General features: G+C 40.9%; 1 protein-coding gene across 1 annotated transcript in view; it reads right to left on the reverse strand.

Moving 5' to 3' along the window:
- LPIN2 (lipin 2) overlaps positions 1-18,623 on the reverse strand; it is a 49,976-nt gene that overhangs the window by 3,770 nt on the left and 27,583 nt on the right. The window contains exons 12-17 of the mRNA XM_018553893.1: positions 18,510-18,589; positions 13,831-13,975; positions 5,111-5,259; positions 3,417-3,503; positions 2,122-2,274; positions 408-522 (exon numbers count right to left, since the gene is read on the reverse strand). Of these exons, the coding sequence (XP_018409395.1) occupies positions 408-522; positions 2,122-2,274; positions 3,417-3,503; positions 5,111-5,259; positions 13,831-13,975; positions 18,510-18,589 (729 nt within the window). The remainder of the gene's footprint in view (positions 1-407; positions 523-2,121; positions 2,275-3,416; positions 3,504-5,110; positions 5,260-13,830; positions 13,976-18,509; positions 18,590-18,623) is intronic.

The following is an 18,623-nucleotide window of genomic DNA, read 5'->3' on the forward strand; positions in this document are numbered from 1 at the left end:
ACACAAGTGTTGTATGCAAGGAATTTGCCATTTAATTTCAGTGATCATGGTTATTGTTACATACTGATCAATTAACTGTAGTCTTTATTATTTTGGGCAAATGCTACATACAGATACAACCTGGCATTCTAATGTGACAGCATGACAACTCACAGTTTACATATCTTGGCATGGGACATTTTTAGAGTCCTAACTGACCTCTGCTAAACTTCAGTTTAAATGAATACCAGTGAGTATTCAAAGTGTGACTATATTACTGGCCCAGCAAGACATAAAGGTTTTATTGTTTCTGCACTGATAGGACAGTAGCAGCAGCAGCAGCAGGACCCCTCATAAGAGGAGGCTATACAATGCCCTCACCTCACTCTTAACTGGTCTTATGAGGGAACAGGAAGAGACATACTTACATTAGGCCGGTTTCCAAAAGCAGCATAAAACGGTTGTTGATTGGAACCAAACAAATTTTTTATATCATTTAGGCACGCGACCTTGAACTTCTCAGGCTTCTTCTCAATGACCTCCCTGAAATGACAACCAATATTGTAAAATTTAATGTTATTTGCTTCGGGCTGCTCAGCACATAACACTATTTACGTTTTTCTACTTCATTTACGGGTTACAGAATGTCACTTCATCAAAGTCGATGCACTGCATCAGAGTTGCATTGTGGTGATTTAAGGAGAACTCTGGTGTGTTGCAGATAACTACAGCATGTGTGCATTTTTCCACAACATACTGCGACCAACCCCAAGTCAGAATTGCAGTGTGAACAGGGTACATAGGAAACAACTTTTTTCTGTGTGCCCTGGCACTGACCAGCACTGTTCTTGTGCAAATACAAACACCAGTCACCGCACACAGCGTGAATGGACCCTAATTTTAGGCCCCTTTTACATGGGCAGCGCACGTTCATATCCGCAGGGGATCTGTGTGATGGAGAAAAACAACTGAACTGTACGGACCCATTATAGCACTATGTGGAGTTGGATTTAAGCAAACATGCCAGTATACAGGCATTCATTAATGAAATAGTTAAGCTTTTGTAAAAGCTTCTTTCTTTCATTAATGAAAGAATGAAGCCATTACATACAAATACGGGAGCGCTAAATAGCCATCGGTATTTGACAGCTGAAAATAGCAGAGAGGTAGCAGAGTGAGTCAGCTGGATAGCCTAACCGATGTTTATGATACATTTCAGGCAAAGAGATACATTTCAGGCAAAGAGATGCATTGTATCACTTCTGATTGTCTAGGCACCCTCAATGACCTTTAGTGAGATCTGATTCTGACATGCTGTCAGGATCAGTCTCTAAAGTTATTATTAGCTGTTCCTAAGTTTGGAGCAGCCTAATAATAACCAAAAATTAAAAAAAGTGAATTTATCAAGCAGTCATAGTGACTGCTTGATATAAACTGACTGAAAACAAAGTGTAAAAAAAAAAGTGTAAAACAAAAATTAAGAAAATAAAAAAATTATATAAAAATATATTTTTTATACTATAATTATAAAAAAATTCTAAAAAATAATAATAAAAACTTGTGAAAAAAGTGTTTTCTTTTAGTTTTTTATGGCCTGGATGGGAAGGGGGTTTAACACCGCGGATGTCAACTGGTTAAAGCTCATGACAAAGCAAAAAAAACTACACTTGCAGTGGGGCCATCCAGGCACTGTAAGGGCTATGTGCTTGTTTTTTGTCTAGGGAACTGGGAGTAAAGCACTTTTACTTACCTAATCGCCGCTTCCGCCAGCTTCCTCCGAGCTGCTAGATTGGTCCCCCGCAGCCTTTTGTCCCCTTCGGCAAGGGCCGCTGATGTCATCATGTCTAATGCCGGTTCCATAAAGTACTGGACAGCGCTGACCATCGGTAAAAGTGCTATACTCCATTCCCCTAGACAAAACAAGCCCTTGCAGTGGACGGGGAAGCCCCATTGCAAGGGTAGCTTTTTGGTTTGCAAGAAATGGGCTTTAAAAAACAACACAAATTGTGCTGTCTGTACTATGCGGACTTAAGAGTGGATGGTAAGCATACTTTCTGAAGCACCTTTGTGTCCAGAATGACACTATAATAGTTACAGAAGCGACACAAAAAACCCCCCAGTAGTGTACAGTAATGTGCATACCTGTGGAATGCAGAGAATAGACTACTAGGAGACAGCATAAGTGGTCCTCTAGGTAGGATAGTGCCTTTATCATTTACCCAGTGTAAATAGCCTCTAGTCATATCTGCCATGCCGATAGCACGGGCTGAGCAATACAGAAATTTGTACCCATTCCTGAAATAGGAGAAGAAAATCTTTGAACATACAAGAGCATGTAAACATTCAGTAGATGCAAACCAGTATTTGTATATCACTGGCCAATGCAAATGACAGCTGCTCTATGCTTTGCCTTACTACACACATTTCAAATACAATCATTGGGCTCATTCATATTTTATGCATTCAAAAATGTTCTTTAACAGAGACAAATATGTTACAACCTCTATTTAAATGTAATTTGCAATGATGTTACTTCACTTGTCATGAGGTTTGAAAATGACTGAAATTTGTAATAAATGCATGCAAATGATTGCATGCACTGTACATCTATCTTACTTCATATGCAGTGCGTATAAAATGCATTTTTTACATGTCCCTTTAGATCAGGGGTGCCCATTAGGTAGATCATGATCTACCAGTACCTCTCAAAGCTGATGCTGGTAGATCAAACGAGGAATGACAGACAGGGGAGAGCGAGGGAGGGAGGTTTTTTTCGTTGGTAGATCTCATGTAGCTCGTCATTTGAAAAGTAGATCTTAACACATAAATTGTTGGCACCCCTGCTTTAAATTGTAAGCCCTCACGGGCAGGGCTCTCCTTACCATCTTGTCTTGAATTGTATTGTAATGTCTTCCTTATATTGTGAAGCGCTGCGCAAACTGTTGGCGCTATATAATTCCTCTATAATAATAATAATGTATAATAACGTTTTAGCATGGCATCATCTACTGTAGAAGGTGAATCTAAAGATACAATGATCTGAATCAGGCAGACATGTAAACTAGATAAGACAAGGCGACGCCTTTCATGACTATATCATGCTATTATTAGCAGGAGCGCTGGCAACGTCCAAATAACTGCATGGTGCAGTACAGGATTCTCCTGAGTGATTAATAGAAAGCAAGGAGCATGTCTAGTGGTATGATCTCATATTGCTTGACAATCTGATCCATTATGATTCATCAAGTACGTGACTAATGTAAGTCAATAAAGAAAATGATATCACTCAGTACATGATCGTTTTCCAGCACACTAGTATATCTAAAAGACTTAAATGGCTCAGTCACTATGGGAGCCCTTAACTAGAAAAATAAAAAAAGTGTTCTTAACAGGCAGACACACAAACTGCATAGTTCTGTATTTCCTGAAGAACATACTCGTGTATAGAGTGGTATAGTTTGGCAATTCCTTCATGTGTCCAGTCTTTCCCAAGTTGAGGAAGAATTTGGCCCAAAGCATCTGACCTAAAAAGAAGAAAGTACACAAGTAAGCAATTGGTCTAATAATGCTCTTAAAGCTTATTACCTCTCTGTCAATTATGCATGTAGAGATAGGGAACATACTTTTCCTGTATTCTATCATTCATCAGTCAGCTGAAACCCTCCTGAAACCCTTTAACCACTTAAGTCCGGGGTGTTTACACCCCCTTCCCATCCAGGCCATTTTTCAGTATTCAGCGCTGCGTTACTTTGACTGACATTTATTCCGTCATGCAACGCTGTACTGAAATTAATTTTATACCCTTTTTTTGGGGACAGATAGAGCTTTCTTTTGGTGGTATTTAAATCACCACTGGGGTTATTTAATATATTAAAAGAAAAATTACAGAATTATTATTTAAAAACAGTTTCCCCCTATATTAAATTCTAAAACATTTATTATTACCCAATTTTTGGATACATTATAAAAGACTAGTGGAGATATTTAATTTGTTATTTGCAGTTAATCTTTCCCTTTGTTTCAAGAGATTATTACATTTATTTCAACACCTATTCACAATCTGACCGAGCGCAACTTACTTGCCACACATTATAAAAGACGGGGTCACGTCGGGTAAAAAGACACCAAACATGTCAAGCCTTAAAAGTGCGCGCGAAACCTCAAAAAACTACATTACCCAAAATTGGCCATAGGCCACGCTTTAAACGCTCACCAGTTTAGTGTTATCAGTGATTGATGGCCCTAAAATGATTGCTCACTCCGACGTTTGCGGCGATATGCAACATGTGTAGCGCAATTGTCGTTTTCGCTAGGGGGGGGCATCACTGGTGGGGAAGGGGCTGAAAAAATCACGCCATACAACCGATCGGCAGCTACAGAGCCGCTGATCGGCTATATGTGAAACAGCCATTAACGACTGTAAAAACGAGCGGGTCTTTCCTGCCCGGGTGCGCGCGGGCAGGAAAAAAATGCCGTCTGGGGACGGCAACCCGCTGATGCGAGTATGCCTTCTGTTTTTTCTTAACGGGCAGACGGCAGGGCAGATTCCCTGTCACAAAGTACTGTACATACAGGTGAAGAAGCACATAAGTCCTGCTGTCAGCATATTATAGGATTATTGTTGTTGAGGTCTGCTCTGGCACAGATTTAGTGAGCTGTTGTGTTAGCGATAGGTCCAAAAAGGTCTTTAATGTATCCAATAAGAAAGTAATTACCGGTAAATACTTTGTTTTCAGAGAGGACCATCAATTCTAAATACAAAAAAAGAAATATGCTTCCCAAAGGAAACTGCTATTTTTTTTTTTCAAAATGGTTCTGACATAGAAATAGGGAAAGAAATACTCATCTAAAACTAACTGCAGAGAGATTTACTCAAATGTAAAGAATGAACACAGAGGGACATACAACCGATTGCCATATCCCACTGGCCTAACCCACATGCTTTTATTTAAGAGTAAGTAGTGGAAAATGTTCTCACAGTGAATAAGTGGTGTGTGGGAAGGGATGACTGGACACCTCAGAAACCAAAAGCTGAGAAGGCCACGTTCACAGATTATACATACAATTCCCAAACTATATAAAAGCTCCTGAAGCATGGCCAACAGGAACATTAAAAGAAAGCTAAACTTACTTAGTGATTGTTCCATCAATGTCGGAAATAACGATCTTATCATTCCAGTTCCAGAGATAAATGGTGCCTTCACAACGGCACGTGCCCTGATACTGGGTTGTAATACTAAAGACAATGTCATTTGGACCATCTCGGAGCTTTAACTTTTCCTGTAAGAGAATGAACAGTAAGGTCATGAGTATTCTAAACATATTCAGTAATAAAGTATACAAAGCTTCTACTAACTGAGCAGTAGTTATATCCTAAAATGAGATTATGTACACAACAGCAGGAAAGATAAACAGAGGGAAATGGAGAATTTCTCTCCTAATGCTGGTAGCCAACAATAAGCCTCTGTATCGAAAAATTCCACAGCAACCAATCCGATTTTGCTTAAAACATATCTAGGCAAGCAATACAGTTAAAATACTTATATGGGAGCAGTTTTATCTGCCAAATGAATCTATTTCTGTTCAAGTTCTAGATATAGCAAAACAGAATAGCTTGTTTGGTGGCCTCACTTTTCTGTACTGCAGTTAAAGACAGTGGTGGAATTCAGGAGCCAAACTGTGCAGTCCAGGAGCCAGCAGGATTTATTTTAGGATCCAGCTCCATTGACAACAACTAAAAAAAAAACAACTCAAAAGTTAGGCACCTGCTGCCGTTTAAAGGCCCGTTCACACCAGATGCAGTGCGTTCTGGCCCGATTCTAGCCAGAACGCACTGCCTCGCATTGCGGCTGGCTCACTTTTGTGGGGCAGGAGGGCGCGTGACGGGCCAGTCAAGTGAATGGCACCGTAGGCACGCCTTCCGGCCGTAGGTGATCGGCCACACAGGATCACAAGGCACATTATGCCTGCAGTCTAGTCCCATCAAGATGCTGCAAGCACTATTTTGATCGCACCGCACTCGACTGGACCGCAGGCATAATGTGCCTTGTGATCCCTTGCGGCCAAAGGGCGTGCCTACGGTGCCATTCATTTCAATGGCCCGCCACACCCCATCCTGCTCCACAAGAAAGCGAGCCGGCCGCAATGTGAGGCAGTGCGTTCTGGTCAGAATCGGGCCGGAACGCACTGCATCTGGTGTGAACGGGCCCTTAAGGAGCGTTGGCTATCGGGCTCCTGGGATTTGTCCAACCCTGTGTTAAAAACAATACTCTCCTCTTTTCTTCTGTCAGCATGTTTAATACCCATACATGCAGCAGAGCTTGACTGGCTCCTAGTGATTCCCCAGCTTAAAATTATTACTGCACATGGGATTAAGGAGGGCTGATATCAAGACAGGCCCAAGTGTTTACACTTTAAAAATGTGACTTTTTAATGAACACAAGTGCAATAATTTTTTTTTTATCTGCCTGAAACACGCAGCAGCAGATATAGAATGTTGGAGCAATGTTAGCCATGATCAGAGCAAAGACCACATTACTGATCTCTCCCAAAATGTATTTCAATGGTTGTGCCAGGAGCATTGACACTCTGCGTACACTGGTATCAAAACTACAGAGTGGAAACTTGTCCCACGACAGTTCAAAGCAACCAATCAGATTATACTTCTGCAGTAGGGAATTATGAAAGAGAGAAGTTGATGAGAGAGAGAGAGAGAGAGAGAGAGAGAGAGAGAGAGAGAGAGACTGCAAAACAAATCCCAAAATGAATCAGATTTGAGTAGCCGCATGTCTCAATTCTGCAGTTGCAGGGGAAGAGGCGAGAACAAGTACAAAACATGGGTTTTTTTTTCCATCTAGGGGAGGGGGGGGGAGAGAGAAGAGGAATTTCCCTTGTGAAAGCATTTATCAGCACGTCTTCTAACACGCAAGGCAGAAACATGTCTTTCCCAGCTGACACAGGCACAGATATTGTTTAAGAAGCGGTCCTATAAGTGAGAGCACAGCTTCCCTTGAGAGTGTTGTACTATGATAAAGTCAAGTAATCTGTCAGAGGAATAGGAGACATGTTTTCTCAGTTATCCCCGAGGTAGGCCGAGCTTAGTCGTAAAAGAACACGCTGTAGTATAAAAGCAATAAAGAATGGTTTGAAACAGACACTGCAAAGACCCCTTTACCAATATGGGCATATGAATCCATTCTCAAAATCCTACACATACTTATGCTCAGTGGCCCATGTTTACATACAGTATCTCTGGACCAGCATGGGAGAAGAATGTTCTACTAGATGAAGATTTCTAACAAAGCCCACACTTTTGGGACCCTCACTAGGAGCACTTCAAGAAACATGTGTATATGAGGACAGTTGATAAACTTGATGACAAGCTGTATGGGATAAGTATCAAACAAGTCACATTTTATGTCTAAGGTCTATTTCTTACTAATCACTGTATAAAATTAAACTCACGGTCTACTGAGATTTTCACCCCTAGATGATGCAGGTAACAAGGGGACCTCCACTTAGACTTAACCAGCAGTTGCTCCTTGTAAGGTGGTCAGGGTTTGAGACACTCTTAAAAAGCATGAGTGAATTTAAATGTTGGGTTTTTTTTAACTACAAAAAGCATCCTAAAGCTGGCCATATACTAGTAGATTTTTTAGTTCAGTGTCCGGGCTGAGCCTGCAGTCACTGTCCAGGTAATCCTTTTTAACCCCACTCCTTCAGAAGTAGTGTCAGGCAAGAGGCTGCCGACAAAGGCCACCCAAAGAGCGAATTTCACTCAGTGTATGACAAGCTTTAGACTATAAGCCTGTGTGGGCAAGGTTTTTCTCTCCATTTGTACCTGGCTACTATTATAGGATTTGTGATATACAACTCCAGTATGCAGTACTGGAAGCATTTGATGTATCAATATTATCTGTATCACCCCACACTTGTTTGTATCCGTTTCTTTGCAGAACACCAGGGGCTGATGAATAAATGTTCAGGCCAACATATAGCCGGGTGAATGGCGTTCACACATCATTCCTGCCACTAGATGGAGCCAAGGTGCACAGAATTTTCCTATGCTCTTTAGCTCCATCTAGTGTCGGGAATCTGTGTGACTGGCATTCTCACACCTATACGCTGGGAGGAACGCATATACATCAGCCCACAAGTGTTATGATGCTGCTACATAAATCAGTAAGTATAATAGTCTCCAACTATAACTAGTAGATTTCCTCATTGATTCAGGGTATTTGTCTGCCTGTCAATGTAATTATTAAGGTGTTTTTTTTATGTTATTTTTTTTTTTTTTTTTTTAAAAAAATTCTCACACCTATACGCTGGGAGGCAGCAGTTCCCTATTGAACAAGCAGCAGAAAAGCTACATTTGAACCAGCTGTAAAACTGCTGATGCTGCCTCCCACATCTCCTTTCTGTTATTCAGAGAATACTGTATACTGTAATAGCCAGCCTCTCTCCTCCTCTGCTGGAGCGATAGAATGTCCCCTCAGCATCCTATACACTATATATAGAAAGTGATGACTCACAAACTTTAGACCATGGCAACGGAGAGAGGATCCAGTGACCGGTCTAAGAGCAAGTCAGGTCGAAGGATCGGGTGAGTAAAACTTTGTTATGTTTGACCCTAGGCAAGAATGAGCACTTAACCCTTGGCACTGCAGGGGTAGCCCCACTAGTTAATACAATTTTTACGTGGAGTTCTTCTCTAAAAGATACACGCCTACGTATCTATATGCACTTCTGGACTGTGATAAAGAGTTACCAGACAGCCTAAAATAAAACTTGATGTAATCTCCAATAAATATTTTTGTCGGTAGTGCTGTGACTCACTGAGCTTTGTAGATATACAAGGACACGACCTCCCGTCTATTCTATTTTCCCCTTACAACCCACACAACTTTTGTTCCTTCCATTGTGCACACACACACCTGGGTAATGTGGAAGTTCAACAGCTGTTTATGGTTTTACAAGACAGCCACATATACCGCTGTACACTATCCTTAACCGATGAGTACATCATTGTACATTTATACAGACCCTGAACAGCTGCAAGGGTTATCAGACATTCCTCTGTCATCTCATTACCACTAATGTTCTACCCAGCAGACACTTACTCACTCAAACCACTGTTACACATATTCCCAGTGGTTACAGGTTATATGCCCAAGCATTGCCCTTAGCCTAGAAAAGATTTCAAGCGTAACTTCTAGTTCAGCAATGAATTGGTTAGTGGCATAGATCAGTGTATTTTTGTAGTTGCCATGCTACTGTAGAACTATGGGCATAAGCAAAAAGGACTTGTATGATGTAGTCTGTCAGTAGGATAACAAAGCAGTTTATGCTTTGCTGCGTCCCTCCATGTAACATAGTTCTATTACCTGCCATATATATCCTTTATTTCCACTTCTTGTAACAAGGTTACACCATTCTTCCTTCTGCAGTGAAATCACTATACTGTTGTTACCCAGTGGATGGGGAAGTTCTTGATGGACATGTGGTTTTAAGTTGGCCATACACTAAGGCAGTGGTGGCGAAGCTTGGCACTCCAGCCGTGCCAAAACTGCATATCCCAGCATGCATCTGCCTCTGGGAGTTATGTCTGTGGCTGTCAGAGCCTTGCAATGCCTCATGGGACTTGCAGTTCCAAAACAGCTGGAGTGCCAAGGTTCGCCACCACTGCACTAAGGCCTCATTTAAATGGGGCAATCTCACATTCCTGCGGCAGGAACCTACGGATTTTGGGAACAGGAATGTCAGTTCAGATGTGGCCGCTGTACCAGTTCAAGTAAATGACCGGGTGATAACAACTGCATCTGTAACCGCTGCCCGCATGTAATCACATATATGATACGATTACATATGGTTTGGAATCTATCCCGTGTCCTGCGACAGTGATCTATTTCAATAAAGGGTATGTCCCATCGCACTCCTGACCGGAATAAAGACCCAAAGTAGGGAGTGTGCTGCAGTGACGGCAGATGGCTCTGCAAAATCATGTGGAAAGTCACTCGCACTTCAGATAAATATCAAGTCAATCTCTTTATTGACTGTAGCAGTGTCACATTTCAAAGCGACGTTTCGGAACCTAGTGGTTCCTTTTTCAGGCAAACAGAAAATGACAATTATATTCTGTTTGCCTGAAGGGACCCCTAGGTTCCAAAATGTTGCTTTGAAATGTGACACTGCTACAGTCAATAAAGAGATTGACTTGATATTTATCTGAAGTGTGAGTGACTTTCCGAACGATTTTTGAGTGATTGTTTCAAACCGCATGTAATCATATCATACGGATTACATGTGAACTGCTGTTTACAGATGCAGCCGCTGTCACCCAGTCATTTACTTGAATGGGTTCAGCGGCCGCATCTGAACGGGCACACCTGGCATTCCTGCCACAGGAATAGATCATACCGTGTGAATGAGAAATGGAAAAAACATTCCTCCACTTACACTGAACAGCACGGATAGACGAATCTCCTGTCTGCTATTTGTGCTCTGACAGTTGGCATTTGCTGCTGTCAGACTAAACAAACAGCTGATTGGCTGCAGTCACTATTTAGCTGAACATTTTCGGCTGGGCTTCTTTTACAAAAGTTGATTTGAGTAATTGACTTCTGTTGAGCTGGCAGGGTCAAACACTGCAGAAATTTTGCCCAATTCCTGTAAGGGTGAGTCAGAATTCTAACAGTGTATGGTCAGCCTAAGTCCAGCCAAAATGGCACAATACACATTACTGTTTACTCTTTTGTCTGCCAAACGATTTGTAATTCTGTATAGCCTAGTCTGGCCTACTCCTGTGAATTACACATATTTTCTACACTGCACAGCAGCTCACCTTCCTATGTTACATCTAAAAAAAAAAAAAAGAAGATCCCTGGGCAGTTAAAAAAATGTACCCTTGTAGTGGAGCTAGTGGAGTGCAGTGGATGACATCACTCCTGCTCTTAAAAAAAATAATAGCTGAAAGTACATTTCCATATGCATTGGCTGAAACGCAGATCTAGATCTCATGCTGTCTGACCTCTTTACACAGGCAATTCCCTTTTCATGTTGCACAGCATCTGTAGGCCATACAGTTACTAAAATGGTGAATTCATTTATGTAGGTTTTAAACTTAACCTGTCATTTTTATTTTAAGCCTGAAGGCACTATAGCTAAAGCACATGTTTAAGATAAAAGATCAAATCATCCAAATATTAAATTTTCTTTTAGATAACAAAAATGTAAACCATAAGAATGAAAGTTGGCAATTGAATGCACCCCTTTCATTATAATAGTTTATCCCAACCATCACTTTTACAGCCTCACCTGTATGTAAAAGGCCTAAAAAATATGAATTAAAAAAAAAAAAAAAAAAAGGCATTTGAGATCCCAAAAAAATTCTATACTGAATACGATCATTGCAGATACTGAACCCGTACACTTATCACTAGGGATGCACCGATACTGTTTTTTTTTTATCGAGTACCAATATAGGTACCTACGCTAGCATGAAGTCGGCTTCCCAGACAATCAGGAAGCTGGGTGGTGTGTCATTACACGCCACCTGGCTTCTTGATTGCCCTAGAAGGCAGTTCCATGCTTTTTGGCCGGCTCCATGCTGATTGGCCGGGAAGCCAATCAGCATCGAGCCGGCTTTCCTGCAAATCAGAATTGAGCAGGCCAAACAGCATTGAGTCGGCTTCCTGGCCAACCAGGGAGCCGGGCGTGGAGCCATTACCTGCCGCCCAGCTTCCTGATTGGCAGGGAAGCCGGCTCCATATTCCCTCGTGGCACTGCTGGTCAGAGGAAAGCTCCCTCAGATCGCATGTTTTGGTATCGGAGCATTTGGGCGAGTACGGGTACTCGCCCAAATACTTAGCATCAGCACAGCTCTTAAGTGAATCTAAAAATGCCCAGAGGAAGTTACTATAATAAAAATGGGGGGACAAGCAGTTTGAAAAACAGGCTGTTATGGGCCTTTGGAGCTATATTGCAGAGAAATCAAAGGGTCACCCCAACCTAAACTGATATTTCAGTTGTGGGTGTACACTGGTTTGGAGAATTATCCACTGGTGTCTTACCACAGCTTTTGGGGTATTCAGTGGTGAATCTTTACTTGTGACTTTGGAGTCTCACTCTTCCTGTTTGGCCCTCAAGTTCTAATGTATTCTACATAATAAATGGGTGCAACATACAAAAGTGAGAGGGAGACCCACATAATACGTATTAGGGCTGACCAGGAGAATGAAATGTAGACATCTATTTTCTCCATATTAGCATGATTATCACCTAAAATGTAAACGGAGGGATGGCTGGAAGGTTTGTTCTGTTATATGTGCCCAGTACTGACTTCTCACATTCTATGTTATATGGAAAGAGACTTATGCTTTTGGGTGGTTGAACATCAAGAAACATTTAAAGAATTTAAAGAAACATTTAAAGAATTTCAAGCTTGCATTAAATAAATAACCCGCCACTGTCATTTCTTTTCCTTAGTATCTTTGGAGGTGCAGGGAGTTTTTATGCAACTGTCACTCATTTAGGTGGAGTTTAGTGGGCTCAGTTATCCGATTGCTTTTATATTTATTTAGGGTTCCAGCTGCAAGACTTCCTTGCCATAGTTATTGGCTCAATCAGTGCCTTTCTTGCAGCTTTGGGATTTCCTACTTATCCTTTGCTGACCCACTCCTCCTGCTAATTTGCCATAATGTAATCAAGTTCAAAATTCAAGGAGGGTAGTAACACCCCCTCGTGGTCACCATGGCCTGGAAACTCAAGGGCCAAAAGTTTTCCACCATTGCCCCTTTGAGATTTAAGAGTTAGGTACAACCTCTAGTGTCTACCCAAAACAAACTAATACCCTGCTGTTTAAAAAGTGTAAGCATTAGTTGGGTTTTACTTTGTTAATAAAGTCCTTCTCAAACTACATATAGAATAACTTTGGGAGGGGTCTCTTGCTATCTTTAATGATAGACCCAACTTGATTACCAGGTAGTTTATTAGCTTACGGTTAGGCAGCTCAAAGTCGCCTAGTCTCTAATAGGGGCCACTGGGAGCAAGAAAACAGAAGAAGATCTCCAGACCAAAACAGATGTTAGAGTCCTGCCGACAGACACTAGGAAGGGGGAAAGGAGAGGAGAGACACCGACCGACGCTGGGGTCACTTAAAAAGTTCCTCGGCCAAAAAGGGTCACGTAAACTTTTTCCTCAGCCAAAAAGGGGTCATGAGTGGAAAAAGTTTAAGGAAGGCCTGTACTAGTAGAATCAACAGGTAATAGAACCAAGTTACATGGAGATACACAGCAAAGCAAAAATGTGTGTGTTGATGCTACTGAGACTGCATCGTTTATACAAGTATGTCATTTTTGCTTTTGCCCTAAGTTGTACTCTAACATGTCAGCTCCACAAATACACTGGTCACCGAAACTAAGCAATTCATTGCTGACAAAAAAAAAGTTACCAGCAGAAAAAAAACATTTAATAACGGCAAATCTGCTTAGTTGAAAGCAGTAACTACAGCTAGGAAATGGAAAATACAAAGTCATAGATAGTTGCACTAGGGCAGGAAATAAGACAAAGGAAAAGGTCATCAGTGGGTTATTAAACCCTTTGTGACTGCAACATGTCTTTATAGTCCTATGTAAATATAAAATGAACTTGGAATGTGCAACCGTGTGTGTTGCTAGTTCTCAGACCCACTGTTAGACAAATTAACCTACGCATACTGCCACTGCTAACCTTGGTCTGGGTCTTGGCCTGTTTAGTAAACAAACGCCGGTCATGAAAGGAGTTAGCACATGACATTCATGGAAAGGCATTCAAAATATAATCTTTTCTACAAAGCTGTAAAGAAGGGATACATACAATTTGCTCTGAGGATAAGCGCAGGGTCTTGCGATAAGATGTAATACTTCCATGACTTGATTGCTGCACCGGAGCAGGCTCAATTGTTAATTGCTTCAGCTCCATGGAATCTTCATCAGTTGAAGAATTGTCCTCAGCAGATGGTCTATGAAAATGCACAATATACATTCACAATACATCCATACTATTGACAGTGAACAAGTCAAGCTCAAGCTTTAAATCAATTACCCTAAGTAGGACTGGTGACCTGCTATATATGCGCTTCAACTATTTCATGCAACACTGAGTATAACTCATGTGCGAGCATACATCTATTCCCATGTGCATAATTAGACATACTTAAATGTCTTGAAGAAATAAGTTATAGCTAGTGTAGATAGAATTATTAAGATAAAGACAAAAGACAGGCTTAAAAAACTTGGAGTGGAAGTGGAGCCACATCAATCACCAGGATATTATTTATTTTATTTGTGTGCACCAGTGCTGAAATTATTAGCACTGATTCCTTGCAGCACAGGAGTCCCGGGTCTTACCAAAACATTGAGAGAACAGGGACAGGTCTGTGGATTGTGTAAACAATATTCACTTGCATAAACCCGATTCCTTGGCTACAAGTCAATTTCCAGGAGTTGAGACTAACCTCTGCTTAGTAGTAGGTGTCAGTCCTATATAAGCCTATTGGAAGAGAAGAAGCTTGCTGCAGATGACATAATTTAATTGCACTGTAGATCAAGGGACCAGCACCACATAAGTGACTATTTACACGATCCACTCACCTTCTTCTGAGGCACCACTTTATTCTATATATTCGAGGTCTTCCCTAAAAGCCTCTTCTGTGTGCCTCTTTTAACCCCATTTCTGAGGCTCACCTACCTTAACTACACTAAGCCTTGTCCCCGGGAGATGAGCTTTACTTGTCAACTGTGCCCCTGTCCAATGAGGGCATCATTATTGGCCACCGGGGTGTTCTCATTGGGCAAGAGTTGGTTGTAGCCAGTGGCGGAACTACCGCCGGTGCACCAGGGCCTGAGGCTGTGGGGGGGCCGGTTTTGGAACACCAGGACCGTGCACTGCCCCATATTGCAGGACCGGATAGCGCTCATCTCCAGGGGGCGAGGTGTAGCCCTAAAACCAGGAAAGTCAAGCTCATACGATCACCAATTATTGTCATCGAAAGATGATGCATTTGATCTTGGTTTCAAGATAACATCTTAATAAAATTGATTTGTAAATACAGATAACGGGGGGATGCATTAGAATTGGTTTTTTTTCTGGTCAACATAGGTAAAATCAAGCGGCTTGTGGTACATGGTCCTAGACAGAACTTTCACTTTTAAAAATCAATGGTTCTCAAGAGGATTACATGGGTTTCCTCTAGCCAGCTATAAATGTATTAAATGTGCTTCTAGAAATGTAAACGCATGCATGTATTACATTTCATGCTCTAACAATATCTTTTCTTGTTCAGGTGTCTTCTGATTTTGTAATTTTGATATTTTAATACAAAAAAAGAGCATGAATAAAAACCTTACTTTCCCAATAATTTGAAGCACTGGCTCTCTTTTGGAGATTGCAAACTCTATAACCCTGAGGGACAAAATGTGTATATGAAAATACAAGGAGTAACTTAATCTGTATGCAGCTCTCTAACTCCGAGTCTTCTACAATAACTAGCTGCTGTGCTCCATAAAATGTATTGTGTATTCCTGATTTACGATACAGAGGTGAACACCTCAGACCATCTCCGTATTGCAGTCAAACATGTCTGCTTAATTTATGGGTACTTGTTAAAATCTGACAGCAATGCCAGAATGGGCCCAGAACGCTACATTTGAAATATCTTCCATTTCAGTGTTTATTTCTTTTAGAACTATGTGACACAGATGTTACTGCGATCTGGATGTCACAAGAGTCGCAAATAGCATAGATTATGTAAGCAAACACAAAAGTTCAATGTAGCAGCAGAAACTAAACAGAACATTCTGGATCACCACAGGCTGTTCCTGAGAAGCTGGGAGGTCAAAGCAGTTAGCAGCTACAAATTACACTGCTGCAGAGTTCGCTCTTTATTAATGGCTACATTTTAGTAAAGTATTGAGAAGGAAGCAATGGTGATCTAAGCTTTAAGAACAAGTTGGAAGAAAAAGCTGAAGCGGCATTCTTCCTTTGGTTAAAGGGGATCTCTCACAAAGCAAAACCCCACAGCTGACTCCAGTGTTGCATACAGGTCACAGGGCAGCAATATCAAGATTTGTGGAGAACTGATTAAGCTTGGCTTGACGGTTCTGGGTCTGCTTTATAACAGACTCACTTAAAACTACTGAACTACTTAAGATTTTGTTTCATGTGCTAGGTAACATGGTTGAAAGAATGTTCTCCTACAGCTGCCCACAGAAAGTGCTTTTATGGGGGCTTTATCAATATAGAACATCATTTAAGATCCCTCCCTAGAAAACAAAGGAAAATGTCAGATCTCTGAAGACTTGAAAAACGACCTGGGGCCATGCATGGGGTCAGAGGAATAAACAAACCTTTTAGCAGAAGGTAGAAATTCCAGCTAATACATGAGCCAAGTGGCTCTTTATAGTGAAAAGACTGCCTCTGTCCTCTTCTCTATGGTGCTATACAAGCATCTCTCTCTATGCTGTCAATACAGATTTGCAGAACCTCAGGAAATATAAAAATGGATGAGGCTTTATAGATATATGGACACGTGTGGGCAGATCTGGGCTGGTCTAAACACTGTCCCTTGTTGGGAGACGCATTATTTGATCCACAATAATGAAAATTGTTGTCAACATGATTCCCTTCTAATTCGCATTTTTCAGTAAAAGTCATGTATGGCTACAAGCCGACATGGGAGCATACACTGACCCTATATGGCACTTAAAAAAACAAATGCCAAGCGTAACACAAAACAGTTGTAAACAGCAAGTGCTAACATTGGGTCACTGTTTAATTCTTGTAACAAGTGCCTTGTCTCAGGTGCATGGAAGGCCTCCAGGCATGAGTCTGAATGAGAGCCAATGGAAAGTAAAAGCCAATTAAAGGCTCTTATGTGACACTGTTCGCTTAATCACTCCAAACAGGGCAATGAGGAAAAGCAGCTTCCTGGCTCTGTTTGCTTTTTCTGTCATAACTAAATATCTATTGAATAAGTCATGATGACTTGGCTATAAAAAAAAACCCACACTAATTTTACAGATTTATTACTGTGCTGGAAAGATCAGTTGATGGAAATGACCAAGGTTAAAATGAATGCCATCATTATAAAAAGTTGGAGACAGTAAGCCCCATGTAAAAATATGAAATACGATTAATAATATATTGAGCTCTACTGCTCCCTAAAAACAAGATTAACATGTTCATTCTCTATCATTCATTCGCAGCTGCAAAGCAAGATAGTTCTTAAAAAAAAACAAAAAATCCCTTTGTGCCCGTTTTGATAAAAGCTGTTAGGGGTTTAGTACAACGAACAGGTAAAGAAAGAATGTGTGGCCAGAGTCAACTTAAACAAGTAACAGATGATGAAAATGAGATTGGTTTACTCACATGATTTAATTAACACCTGTCAAATAGCATATTTTAAGAACAGCTCTGTAATAAGGGAAACAAGGTTGCTTAGAACAGGCCCCATCTTTCAAATAGCATCTTACCTTACTTTGTGTTGCCATTTTAAAGGAATTCAAAGTTTAAATGGAAATAATTTTTTTTAAATATTCAATTTTTATTGATATTTGCAAAAGATTCAAAATGGAAAGAATTTTGATTGTGATTTGTAGTAGCAAAAAGGCATCTTACTTCTAAACTAAGACACTAGTCTAGTTATTGTTCTTTACGGTGCTCAGTGAAGTCAACTGATCAGCCCAACAGCTCTCATGGTACCCCAATCTATCATACTGTTGTGCCAGTATACAATAATTCATATTACCTTACATTATTTAAAAAGGTAAATGTCCTTTAAGCCAAATGAGGAAGACTGAAATCACTTTATGTAATCACTGTAATTAAAGTGACATTAAAAGGATACATTTTTTTCCCTCCCTTCCATGTTAATGTGAGCACTTACCTTAAATGATGTCTCTTAATCCGATCTTCTTCTTCTTTCCCCATGTTTTCATCTGTCCCTCCAGCGGTGCGGCGACTCTACGATCCAGCGCTGACTCCTCTCTGCTTGCTGGCACTTCTGATCCAGCGGTGTTTGCATGTGGGTGCACGCGTCCATAGACTTACCTTGCGTCTCTGCTAGTCTCCCGGCCGAGAATCCGAACTGCGCATGTGCCCGCCCCAAGATCCTTTGCGGCAGCACGAGCAGTTCCGGATTCTCGTCTCGTGAGCGCGCAGCGATAACAAGGTAAGTTTAAACCGCAGTTAAAGTGTTTTTAAAAAAAAAACGTTTTGCCTATATCTACTGCTTGCTAGCAGTAGATATAGTAAAAAAAACTGGAGGCTTTAGAACCCCTTTAAGTAGGAATATTTTTGCCAGGCACATGTTTGATTAATGTTACTGATTTAATTGCATGGTCTTAAATATACCGCAAGGACATAAACACAGACGCCAACAAAACATGTGCATAAAAAGATTATGGAAGGAAGAAGTATTTAGTATGAACTAAAATATGCATTTCACAACACAGTCAGTGTATTTCTTATTATTACACCTAACAAGTAGAAGTTACCGGAGAGCAGTTGTCTCCTTGATGTCTGGCACTTGCTCACTGGTACCTTCTGTGTCCAGTTTCTCCTCCTTTGTGTCTGTCTGTAAAAAAAAAAAAAAAAAAAAAAAAAAAACA

This window comes from Nanorana parkeri, unplaced genomic scaffold (genome assembly GCF_000935625.1).
Source record: "Nanorana parkeri isolate BGI_ZX_2015 unplaced genomic scaffold, ASM93562v1 scaffold7, whole genome shotgun sequence".
In the NCBI taxonomy this organism is placed as follows: Eukaryota; Metazoa; Chordata; class Amphibia; order Anura; family Dicroglossidae; genus Nanorana; species Nanorana parkeri.